Source organism: Ambystoma mexicanum, chromosome 2q (genome assembly GCF_040938575.1).
Source record: "Ambystoma mexicanum isolate Mex_15411 chromosome 2q, UKY_AmexF1_1, whole genome shotgun sequence".
NCBI classification, from domain to species: Eukaryota; Metazoa; Chordata; class Amphibia; order Caudata; family Ambystomatidae; genus Ambystoma; species Ambystoma mexicanum.
In genome coordinates, this window is record NC_090924.1 from 118,172,927 (window position 1) to 118,186,297 (window position 13,371).

The 13,371-nt window shown below is 43.2% G+C and overlaps 2 protein-coding genes across 3 annotated transcripts in view; one reads left to right on the forward strand and one right to left on the reverse strand.

Annotated features, from left to right (window-relative positions):
- Positions 1 to 13,371, forward strand: part of CCDC78 (coiled-coil domain containing 78) — a 455,951-nt gene that overhangs the window by 319,778 nt on the left and 122,802 nt on the right. Inside the window, exon 11 of the mRNA XM_069647004.1 lies at positions 4,844 to 5,020. Coding sequence (XP_069503105.1) covers positions 4,844 to 5,020 — 177 coding nt within the window. The remainder of the gene's footprint in view (positions 1 to 4,843; positions 5,021 to 13,371) is intronic.
- The window catches only part of ANTKMT (adenine nucleotide translocase lysine methyltransferase), a 603,385-nt gene that overhangs the window by 107,651 nt on the left and 482,363 nt on the right, over positions 1 to 13,371 (reverse strand). The window lies entirely within an intron of this gene.

Here is a 13,371-nt window from a genome sequence, read left to right on the forward strand (position 1 = left end):
CTTGCAGAGAATGCTAGGGAGGTGAGCAAAGCTTTCAGTGATCCGCTGTTTACAACTTCAATGGATCACATCAGTTTGGACAGAATCCACTGGCTCCTAGAGTCTTTTTCCGGCCATATTAAAGTGATGTATATTTATTTTATCTGTTATAAAGAGTACCCTGGCTACCTGTGTGCATGGTTTAATGTCTTGGATTTCATGGCTATGTGGGGCTTTCAGTTATTCATTTGCTAGTCTTGTGAGTAATTGGGCGCATGGTGTTGCTTGTGTGTAGGAAGAATTGGTTCGTTATATGGGGCTCTTGTTTGTGTGGAAGTTCAATGTGGCAGTGGGAGACGGTCAGGGGGGCACTTTGCATTCACTTGTATTCCTTGGTTTGGGCAAAACAAAATCATAGCAGCTACTGCACACATCAAATGTCCTAATATGTTTCTTGCTTCTCCTTTTACAGCAATGCTGCTGTGGCAATTCAAATGAGAGGGGGGATTCTTTGTCAGTGGTGTGAGTTCTAGACAACATACATACGCCCATATGCGCAAACATACACGAGATCCAAAAATTAGCCCCTTACTGTGAGCCAAATATAGTGAAGAGGGATGATACCTATGATTCAGGGAATTTGAAATCCCACATAAGAGCTGAGTAACAAAACAGTGTATACAACTTTTAAGATGACATTTGACAGTTCCGAAAAGTAGTCCTTCACTATCAGCAAAGTATACACTTGCAGAATGACGCCTTAAAAATGTGATTCCGAGAGCTTTTATATATTCGCACTGAAAGCTGGGTAATGCCATAGAACATAAAGAGTACATAACACTCTGTACGTCTGAAAGTAGCTCCTCACTATTAAGGAAGTACCCTGATAAGGGGCACCCTCAAAGTCGGATTCTGTGAAGTCCTAAATCTGCATTAGTGCTGAGAAATGTAACACAACTTTGAACTGTAAATTGAACTTTCAGAGTGCCAAACGAAATCACTATCAGCAAAGTATAGTTATGATAAAAGAAAAGTGAGATTTGTTAATGTGTGAAATCCACATAATTTACAAGGAGTTATTAAATAATAAATCCACTTCCTCCAAACAGGTCAGACAAACTATATTAAAGGGGATTTGATGCTGAGTTTATAAACTCAAACCCTGTTCACCTCACATGCCATGGACATACATGAATGTAATACATGGCATACATTGCATCCATTTACTTGATTTGCATTTATTATTGCAGTCTTATAGGTACTAATGCCTTTTATTTTAAGGAAGAGCCATTGATTTAATTGGTATGGGCCATGTTTTGGGGTTCAGTGAGTCTCACACCAGCTCCTATGTTTACGTAATGCCTATGGGTGCCAACATTTTGCTGCATAACGTCTTTTACACTTTGTATGTGTTTCGTGACTTATTTGTACTTTGGGCTGCATTGCCCGTCTTTGCCCTCGTATATATGTGTTCATAGCATCTCTCATATGCGACATACTGAAGCACTCGGCCTATGGTAGCAGAGGTGAATTCGCCTGGTGGCTAAAATATGCCAAATCGTCTGATCTATTTAGAATTGTGAAAGTTCCAATACCACTTAACCTCGAGAACTTCTTACCTTTAAAGGTTCCAAGCTTTCAAGATATGCAGAAATGTTTAAGTCGGGGTACCTCCACTTCCTTCCCTCCCTCTGACATCTATAAATATTCACATTTCTACAAATTCTATACTTTAATAGCCCATGCTCTGCCCTCTGGCTGTTCAGTCCCAGATTAAGTATTCTGGGACTGAACAGCATAGATATGATTAAATATGATTGTATTATTATATACCAACACCAAAGTGAGAGTAAGATTGGGTCAATTAGGAATTACGTCTGATGAGATTAAAATGTATGTTGGATTGAAGCGGGGTGCATTTTAGTGCCCCTGCTTTTCAATCTATATTTAGCAGATTTACACAAGTATTCGGCCAATCCAAATGTTTAGCCACCTAAACCTGAAGGAGTCCCTATGGCCTGGTTGGGTTACACCAATGATATTGTGCTTTTGGACAAAACGCCCAAGGGCCTTCAGTTGATTATCGATGGGTTAAATCTGTTTGCCAGCAAGCATAGCCTTCAGATTAATATCAAGAAGTCCAAGGTTATGGTTTTTCGAAAACCTTCTCGAAAAGCTACCAAGCAGTTTAAATGGTACTTGAAAATGCATGTTATGGAACAAGTCTGTGAATATAAGTACTTGGGCGTTCTAATAGACCAATATCTTAATTGGAATGCCCATCTTGAGGCTTTGGGGGTTGTTGTCCGTGAGCAGGTTGGATTTATTAAGATGTTTCCCAAGAAACATGACGGTTTCTTTGTAAAGGCTGGTGTTGAGGCATATAAAGCCAAGGTTGTTGCTAAATTTACCTATGGGCTGAAATTTGGAAAAACAGAAAACATCCATTGGAGAAAATAGAGGGCTGCTGCTTTAGGTTCTTGTTAAATATGCCTAAACATCTCCCAATTGAATACTACAACATGAGTGCTTTACTAATTTCATGGAGGCGGTCATTAAGTATAAAAGTTAAGATATGCTTGGAAACTGTCCAATGCTGTTGAAAACATACATATTAATCGGCTTTTAACAGAAGCCATTAAGATTAAATCTCTGCACAAGTCTACTTTACTGACCGAGATAATGGAGGAGTATGCTAGTTGGGAAAAATAGATGAAACACTGGGATGGTGAATATTACTGAGGCTTAATTGAAGAATCTCCTTATGGTAATACATGATAGCTGAATGTATTAGATAGGATGCAGAACCTAACTAACTTGGGCACGAAAAGCAATTGTTATAATTATCTGTCTGATGAACATCCTTTCAATTGTCTGCCAACCTCGTGTCTTTTACCAATAGAGTTTTGCTATATGAATACATGGGGGTCAAATTCAATGTTATTCTTACCTATTTAATATGGGGGGCACATGTGGGCATAACTCGTAATCGACGGATGTGCAGATTCTGCGAAAGTAAGGAAGTTGTAACTGGCAAACACCTTTTATTGTATTGTCATAATTTTGGGAATCACAGTAAACAGTTGCTTTCGGCTGTTGGAATGCATCCGTTGGGAATATCGACTATCAATCTATTTGGTCTGATTTTATTAAAGGTGATCAGGTGCCATTGGTATACCATCTTATGAGATTATGGACAGCGATCAAAGTGAGAGTGGAACCTTTAAATAAGGGAGCCATCCTGTATTTGGCCAATATTCTTCTCTGATTTGTTACGAGGTGGAGCTTTTAGTATGTATTAATCCTTTTCATAGTGTTTTATGTATTAAGTGTATGTGGATGAATTTTGTATTGTTTTACTGTTTATTGGATGTTGTAAATGTAAACTTATGCAAAGCCTATATTGGCTAAGCATATAACAATCCTTTTTTAAAAAAAAAAATGTATGAATTCATATTCTAGAGTTTGACCTGCTGCATAAGTTAAAGGTTGGCCAGGGCAAATAAGCCACTAAATATTTCAGGATGATTTAAGTACATCTCAAGCCCCTAGTGCATCTAAATATTGGATAGTATATTCATTTTCCTACACTTCAAATCTGTATTGTAATGGCTTCCGATGAACCCCATGCACATTATGGTAAACTAATTTTTCTACATCATAAAATCTCTGTTAGTTGGGGCTATAGGTCACTATATGACTGCATGTCATCTGCATACGCTCTGAGGCTTTAGTTTAATTAAGTCATAACTTCTGGGATCACTTCATGTTGGACTAATTGAAGATATAAGAGCAAGTGAGTGCGTAAGTGACTGAGTGAGTGTGTGACCCTGCCTGCAGTCACATGCTTTTCCATTGACCCTTTCCAGTCCCAGTTAGTGGGCTGTAGTTCTGTCCACAGTCAGTTATTGGGGAAATACCCCAATCTCAGTAAATTATTGAAATGGTATCCCCTCCCACAGTCAGTTATTGGTACTATAGCCCATTACCACAGCCATATTGAGACTCACATTAGCTTGCTAGGTCTTAGGTTTCACACAGAAATTAATTATGTTTGGATGTTCACCACTACTCCCATTCAGTTATTCCGGCTTCTGACCCACCCACAAGCAGCTTTTGTGACTTTAACTTCACCCTAAATCATAATTGGGGTGTAGCCCTACACATAGAGGATTTTCAAGAACAAGAAATATGATTGGGTTGAGGAATTCATGAACTATTGTATGTGTATTGAATTTTGCATCAGTACACAACCTCAGCTGAGCCGTAGTCCCTAGCGCAGAGTCAAAACATGATAATGCTCTGCTCTCCCTAGAATGATCTGCACTGAAACTGTATGCAAGCTTCTCCTATCACTAACATGCCGCCCCAAATTCAAGGGTTTTGTGGAACCTGGCATATGCGTATGATCACACGTCATTCCATTTCTAATTTTACACTGATGTGCCTGCACACAATCTGAAGCCTTTTTGTAACCTCCAGTCTAGGTGAGTAACCGCAAGGTTGAGTATTGCAGCCATTCTTTTCATTTAAGCAGGGTGGTAGGGTCCTCCCTCCACTGTGAATATTCTTATTTCTTTCTGCGGACACCTCCCAACATAAGAAAGTAATGAAGTGAGGGAGAGAAATGTTCAAAGGGACAATTCATACAGCTTTCTGAATATGATGTTTTCGGTGGTCGAACAAAGAAAAAGGCACCTACTTTTTATCTCAGGATAATGTGGTCTTATTGTGAAAATCGAAGTATCAGTCAGGCATCCACTGAACTAGTTGCTGGATTCTAAGCTATCCATCAGATGTGACAGCATCGCGTGGAACTGTTTCTGATGATGTTTCATGTTTTTGAATGACTTATTCCCCTCAGGTGTCAAAGAATGATGAACTGAGTATGGAGCTGCTGAACCTGGCGAGTGTACGGGGCCCGCCACCTCAACCTCCACAGGACACCTACATGCAATCGCGAGCACTTGTCAATGAGGCGTCCGCCGAACTTGAGCGCGTCCGTGCCATGGTTAACCGACTATCCGCCCGCAAAATCAAGGTATTAATGTGGACTTCCATTGAACAGATAGGCCTAGGGGAAGTATTTACACGGCGTCACCATAAACCAACACAGAGCAACAGTTTCATTAGATCTGCACTGTGTAGCAATGTTAGGTGCTATAACATATAAGCAGCCACGTCATAGTGAAACCCACTCAGGGGCAAAATGTACTATACACTGCACGTTGAGAAGAGTTACTGTTTCACAGCCCATGCTACCCATTCTGCCCTGCTTTGTTTCCGCTTTGCCTTTGCTCCATGTCTCAACCATTGCAGGGTGAGTTGTGGAGGCCCCACAGCCACTCTGATTCTCCACTATCACTGCCCAGACACACACAATAGCACACACACATGCATAAATTTAGATTCAGGAATAAGAGACTTTTAGGCATAGAAAGCCAGTACTACTTTGCCTGGTGTTAAAATAGGCTGCAGCCAGCCCATTATTATTAACATTAGAGCTCATCATACATCCAATGACTCTTGTCTCCAAGGCGGCTGGCACTTCACATCAGCCAACTAACAAGCAGGGCAATCAGACTTACTCTATTGTCTTTCATATCAGAACTTCAGGACAGCAGTTTTGGTCAAGGTGAACTAAATATCCACAGTGTCTTTTATAGAGAAATGTAGGGAATCAAAATTGGCACTCATTGCAAAGAAGCACATTATTTGTGCTATGGGTCAAAAGCAGGCCGAATAAGTCTGGCTGTAGAATATCTCCCAGCCAGCAAGTATACCTTCAAACAATACAAAGCACTTACAAGTGGGAGCTAAAACAGGAGACTGTGAGCAGTCTCGTTCAGCTTTGGTGGTTGACTCAAATCAGCCTTTATTCAAAATGTTCTTTTCAAAACAGCAGAATATAAAGCTTGGTACTCAGATACGGGCTCCCCCCGAATATTGCCTTTCAACTAGGCCCTGTAGAAAAGATGGAATCTCCTGCTTATGCACACATCTCGCATCCCCATAAGAATGTAACCCCGGTATTAAGGCCCATCTATGTATTCTGTTTATAAGGCGCCAACAACAAAAACATGTGCTTTGTGAAGGCCCATTTAAGTGCCAAATGATTTTTAATAAGGGGGTTTGAGATGTTTATAAACCAGAAGTGGTTTTCCTAGCTTAGGCTATTCGAAAGAATGATTCCTGCAGATTTTATAGCTATTACAACATTTTTTTTTTTTTTTTACTGAGGCCATGTTAGTCTCAATGCATTTGCCGAACTCAGATTCCCTGGAGGGGTGGGAGGAGAGGGGCGCTTCTGTAGCACAGAGATTTGAAGTCTTTTATCTTCAGCTGGAAGTCAGTGACAGGCTCTCATTGCCAAGGTTAGATGTTGCAACGGCCCCAGGCCCAATATGAGTCTAGGAGACCTTTTGCATAAGAACTGGATTGGAGTATGAGATTTTTAAGGAACCCAATGTAGAGGGTGTTGTAGTAAACTAAACAGGAGAGAAGTGGGTTCTAGTCACTTATACCTTGTCTGCCATGCTAAGAAGGAGACCATGCCCTTAGGCATGTGGCGGCGAAGGTGAGATTTATTAGTGAGTTTCTGCAGTTATTAGGTTTTATAAAGTCAGACTGGAGTAGTGCGGGTACCTAAGGTAAGAAGTCGTAGTAAAGGAAGTGGGGGGAGGAGGAATCCTTATGGATGATCTCGGTTTTTGTTTGCATTGTGTCATGATCCGTCGATCACGCCCTTTCTGGTCTTCCTGGTCCTTGGCGCATCGGGGGTTACTCGCTGCAGTACACCCAAAATGGCCGTATCCACGGAATGCGGTCTATCGACCTTTACGTCCTATGCAGCACGACTATAAATTAGCCACTCCCCTACGGTTCCGCGCGTCTCAACGCTACCGATAGCTGTGGCCTGACGTGCTCCGTAGTTAGTTCTCCTGAACTGTGCTGTTTCCCGGTTCCAGGACCTTCCTCCTTCTCCTTTCCTTCTACCTTCCTTGATCCTGTTCTTCCACGTTCTGCACAGCCCGCCTCCGCGTGCTGCCTCCATTCCTAGCTTCCTGGAGTTTCCTAGATCCCAGACGAAGAAGCTGAACGAATCCTGGAATCCGAAGACGGCCGAGCGGGCTTGTACAAAACCCGAACTGCTCAGAAGAAAACCCCAACAAAGGACTCTGCAAAACAGAGAAAACAGGTGAGAAAAGGGAGGCCCCTAATCCAAAGTCGATTTGGGTGCCATTTGAATAGATTTAGAATGTTAGAGAAAATGGAGCTATGAGTTTGGCAAGAAGCTTCAAATACGAGTCGAACAGCTATGGGAATACCTTGGATAACTCTACGGTTGCTGACGTAGGCCTTTGAGAGCAAAAAGGTCCACACCTCACTTGAGATTTGCTTTCTCAACTCAGGGTGCGATCCATTTGAGGGCATGACCCTGGATACCAAAAGAGTCTTCCAAATGTCTAATAAGAGGTGTGTGGTTCACCATATCAAACAAAGCTTACAGGGGTTGTCATTAAGAATTTCAGGAGTTTGTCTCTCATAAACAGCATGGCAAATTCCATAATGCTAAAGGGTCTGAATGGGGATTGGTGATCATAAAGAAGATTTTGCAATTCACTGTGGCCCATTAATTGTTGTTTCACGATTGTCTCGAGGATTTTTCCTGCAAAGGGAGTGTTTTATTAGGGCAGTGATATTCAGGAATGCTGTAGGTTCTTAACGATCTATTCTATTTGTATGTATGTGTTGATGGAAAGGCCTATTTTCTAAAGATATTTTATTAGTACTCGGCGAGGGGTGTGTGGCAGCCTCCCTGCCAATGGAGAGGCTCAAGAACTTGGGTGTTACCAGATGGTAATCCCGCCGCCCTGAGCCTACTTAGTGCTGGCGGCTGCCATTTCCCCTCACTGAGGAATGAGGTACGTGCTTCTTACCACTTCAGGTAATGTGCCGGGGCCACTCGAGGCTTGTTGCTTAAATAAGGAGAGAGTAGTTGAGAGAGAGGCCATAGTAGTTGAGAGACAGGAGATATTTTACATGATAGTAATCTCTAGACAAGGTAAGTGTAATAATCCAGGAGGCATAATTAGAGTTATATTTTAGGTGTATTTCAAATGTAATAATCGTACTGCATACGCTAGAGGGACTCCAACACACTTAACTGTGATGACATTCCATTAGAACATTAGAATGTCATTGCGTGGACTACTAGCTACTACATTATATGCTTCTCCTTATATATAAAAATAAATAATATTGGGTAATATGAAAACAAATTGACGCATCCCAATACCACATGCCGCATATAGTATAACAGATCCAACATTAATACAAAATGCACTTATTGAACTTTATAGGTCTTTTCCTTATATGACCACCACAACCCCTTCACACTTTAACCCCTCTTTCCGAACAACCTCCACTAGTCGCTCCTTCCTCATACGGTTCCTGTAATGCAATACTGCCTTCTCCCTGTCCACTCTTGGAACTCATCCCTTCATGTTAATTTCAATCATCCCATTGAGTTTGCACCAAGACTATCCCTGCCCATTTCTTCACCATGTAGACATCCCTTCATATTCATTTCAATCATCCCACTGAGTTTGCACCAAGACTCTCCCTTCTAATTTCTTCACCATGTAGACATCCTCACCATTTCCTGTACCTTCAGAGGCCAGTCTCACCGCCTCCTTGTTTCTCATTGCTGCCACACGATCTTTGTTCCATTTGTATCATGTTCATCCTTGGCTCGCTAAGATATTATCCTGAAAACACCTCTCCCCTTGTACATCCCTAAACAAGTCCTCCATCCCTCTCTGGAATACCACTGACGCAGACGCTAAACCAAATGGCATGGCATTCTTTTATACTCTTACGTACCCAATGGGGTGATAAATGCCATCAAGATACGTGATGCAGAGTGTATTTCCACCTGGTGGTATGCCAATGACAGATCTAATGTGCTGTACCATCCTCCCTAGCCATGGTCATCAGCATCAGATTCACTCTAGGTAATGGATATCTATCCACCCATGTGCTCTTGTTCAAGTCCCTTAAGTCTACACACAATCTTATGGTCCATCCGGCCTCTGGGTAATGTGAGGAACCTGAGGGCGTCCTCACTTCCTTCTCCCCAACATCCTCTGCTCATGTGGCCAGGGAAGGGCTATCGCTCTTGGACCCTGACCCTGGGGGTGGATATGTGAAGGAGGATCATCTGGGTAGGGGAGACTTCGGGAATGGTAGGGGGATGTCTTTGGGTGAGACGCGGTATCCCCCATTTCCATTCCATGGTGAACCCTCAGTCCCAGCTGCCTTTTTGGGATATTGTTAGCCTTTTCCCTTTTCTTCTTTCCAGGATAACCCTAGAAATGCCACCAATATAGGGATGCTAGGGAGAAGGTGAAGAAGAGGATGTCCATAGCCGGGACATGGTATCCCCCTTTTCCTTGTGATAACCAACCGTACCCTCCCCCTGCCTTCATAGGCTGTTGCCAATCACTTCCCCTCATTTTCCCTCATTCTTACCACTATAGCACTGGGGCGAGAAACAAGCGACTAGGAGTGGTACACACTAACATGTCATTTCACCACTCTGGTACTGAGACGAGGAAGAGGCCTGGGGACTGTTGTGAGGGTTAGGCATGCCCAGAGAACACCAATAACTATAGTCAGGCAATTGGAATTGAGGACTCACATCTGCACTGTGTTAAATGGATTCAGGTGCATAAAAAGTGGCCCCGACAATCAGGGGGGAGAGACCAGCAGGAGAGAAGTCGGGCCGAGCATTTCGGGCCTGCGAGGAGAGAAATCCTGTTGAGAAGGAGGCTGCTGAGGAGGGTCCTGCCTGGAGGCCAGGACGCCGGTAAGACTGTGACACTGAGGCCCGAGCAGGCTGTGAGAGAGTCACAGTGGTTAGAGCCTCCCTGGTCGGGTGCCCACAGCAGGAACTGTGGGGCTCGGAAGCGATCCCATTGCTGTAAGCTACAGGCAGCATCCGTGAGAGGAGAGTAGAGCTGGCGGCAACCCACAGAGAGAATACCCGAGTGCAAAAGCAGCAGAAGAAGAAGAAAGCAGCCGCCCGCAGGAGCCGCCATGGACCGGTGAGTGAACCAAAGGGAACACCCATACCAGGGAGCTCCTGGGGAATATCACAGGGCAAGAGAAATTGCTGATTTAACTAAATGAGATGTGCAAGATAAAGTGAACCCAAAGTTGAACTGTAAGTGAAAAGAAATATGAACTAAGAACTATTGAATACTGAACAAAAGGAAAGCTTTGATAAGCCTACGAATGGAAGACAAGATTGTGTGAAGTACACGTAATATATATTGAAAAGTAAAGAATGAATCTTATGAAATACAATGAAAAGCAAGTAATGAAAATTACTGAAGAGTATGAAAGTAATGTGGTGAAGGAAAGAGAGCACCACGGAGTGAGCTGTATGAAAGAACACATTGTGGCAAAGTCAAGAGAATGGCAAAGAGGAAAGTACATTGCAGCAAAGCCAAAAGACGGAAAAGATGAAAGCAAAGTGGATATGAACCAGAACCCAGGTGCAACGACAGAACCTGTGTGGGCAAGAAAGCCTAGGGTTACCGGTGTGTGACCTGTAATGGGCGGACTGTGTGGTCCGGCAACTGCGCCTAGACTGGGGATACCCTATTTGTGAAAGTCACTGAAACATACAGATAACACATCTGCATCTGCGAAAGAGATTGCTGAAGTTAAGCATAAGAAAGCAATCTGTTTAAACTGTCAAGGAATCAGAAGAAGTGTAAAGTTGACCTGGAACTGGTTTTGAATATTAAGAGACTGAAACTAAGTGTTAGTTGGCAAGCTGTACAAGCTGATGTTTTGGAGAAGGAAAACCCCAAGACCTTGTAAGTTTTAAGTGTCTTCTTAGGAAACAAGATCCCTGAGACCCTTACAGAAGTGTTATTGCTTTGGGGAAAGGTTCCCTGAGGCCCCTTTTTGAGTTCTGTTTTCTACTTGGGGAAGACAACCCCAAGACCGTTTTGAGATTACCTATAACTTGGGGAAGAGAACCTTGAGATTTATAGACCTGTGTCGTCGCCTTGGGGAAGGGAAACCTGAGCCCATATTGGAACTGTGTTGTCTTCTTGGGGAAGGAAACCTCCAGATCCCTTTTGAGCTGTGTTGTCTTCTTGGTGAAGGGAACCCTGAGACTTTGTAACTGTGCTGTCTTCTTGGGGAAGGGAACCCCAAGACTTTGTGGAACTGTCTTGAGCTTGGGAAAGGGGAGTTAGGAAACAAGCCAAGAGCTGGAAGAAGCTCAGAACCTTATTTTGGAACACTATTTGAGTTGTTATTTACATCCCTACACGTTGTTTAGCTTTAGCTGTGAGCGCAAGTACAGGTTTTGGACACAGTTGAACTTACTGACTCGGGCTATCCTTCGTTTCTTTAGGTATGGAAATGCCACCTCAGCATAGGGCAAGTTAGGCCTTCAACCATCTTGACATTTAAGTTAATACAAGTATGTTGTTTGAAATGTGAATCTGTTGTCTGTGTCTTGCTGCATGATGCCTTCACAGTAACCACAATTGGGGACAGTCATTAACTGCTTTCAGTTGGTTCAATTATTCGAGCTTGACACAACTCTTCCAACTCCACCTTCACTTTTTCACATGCACCCAATAAATTGTTCTCACTTTGTGCACACACGGTGTGGCCCCTTCTTTAAGCTTTATTTGATGGCAAAATCCTTTCAGATTCCCTATCGTTTGGTTAAATACTTACTTGCACGTTTCTGCCACTCCCTTTGCAAACAAAGCAGATTTGTCCTCCTGTATTGTCCTCCTCACCTGCTGCATCTTGCCCAGATGTAATCCCATGTTGCTATCCCAACAATCTCCCTTCATTGCCATATATATTTTCCCCTTCACCATTTTCTCACCATTGAGAGAAACCTGAAGGTGTCCCACCCGCTAGTCCTCGGGGATCTGTCATCCACGTGGCCAGGACACGCCCATCGCTATTGGATCCAGTTCCTGCGAGTGGACCAGTGCGGCAGGATCACCTTGATGGTGGGTCTTCGGGGAGTAGAAGTGGGACACAGATGAGTGAGATGCGGAACCCCCTTCCTTATAACACCGTTTGCCCATCGTACCCCGTAGGATATGTAAAAGCCCTAATCCCCCGCCCTTTTCCTACACAAACACTTTCTCACATCATGAAAGACAATGGACTAACACCAGAACCGTTTACCTGACATGTCCCAACACACAAGTCAGGCAGAGTCAGGCAATTGTCGATAACTACGCACACCTGACAGCCATTTCCCTTCCCCACAGGGATAAAAGGCAGAGCACGAGAGCACACTTTGAGCAAGCCCGAAAGCACGAGGAAGCAATTATTCCAGAACGGCAGTTCAAACGAAGGAGAGAGGATGAGGAAATCCAAAGGACGACAAGGAGGGAATTGCCCTTGCCCTTTCAACCCAGACCCACAAATCCTTCGATAAAAAGAACAGTAAGACCTGGAATTGTAGCTGACGATCGATGTGGCAGATGTCAACGGTACACGGGGCCCTCCCACACTGATAGCCAGGCCGGGGAAAAGAGCTTGCCGCTGTGGTACAGTCATTGACTCCAGCAAAAGAAACGCCCACGAGCTCAACACAGCCAGTGAATCGTCGGAAACTGATAGTAAACTGGTTCCACTGGCTTCCATGCAAGACATGTTCCTTTCCTACCAAAATCTCCTTATATTTCTTTTCTGATATTAGTGTGTATGGCGATCCCGATCCTGCCAACATCCTTACAACCTCTCACACCAGTTTAATCTCCACTTTCGGCAGTATATAATCACCTTCATTGTCATCCTCCACCATCCCGCAATATTTGCAACCTTATTACATCACTCATCTTTTTTCCAAAACAGTTTACACTTTTTCATTCCTTGCCACCCTATTTGTTTTGCCCAATCTCACAAAATTACTCATCTTCCCAAATATACAGCATGCTACTCTCATTGCAGGGCGTTCCTTTGCGCTCATTGTGCCCAACACCTAGTGCATTGTCCTTTTTCTGACAACTTGTATTGGTTGGACCTTCCCTGTTCCCCCTTCTTTTTAAAAAACATATATTTTTTCTTCTTTGCCCCCCGCCTCACACTCGCTTTGTCCCAGACATATGATGTGATATGGTATTTATAACACGCCTATACACAAGTGTTGTAAACTTGTATGTATTCCCTAACAATTTTGGTATTGACTTCCTTGAGACATTTATTTGTAACCTCCATACCTTTTGCTTTAGTTAATGCTTCCTGCAACAACAGATTTCATTTGCTTGCCATAAACGTTCCTGTATGTTAGGATTGGATGCATGCATCATTAAATGGTCTCTTAAATATTTATCT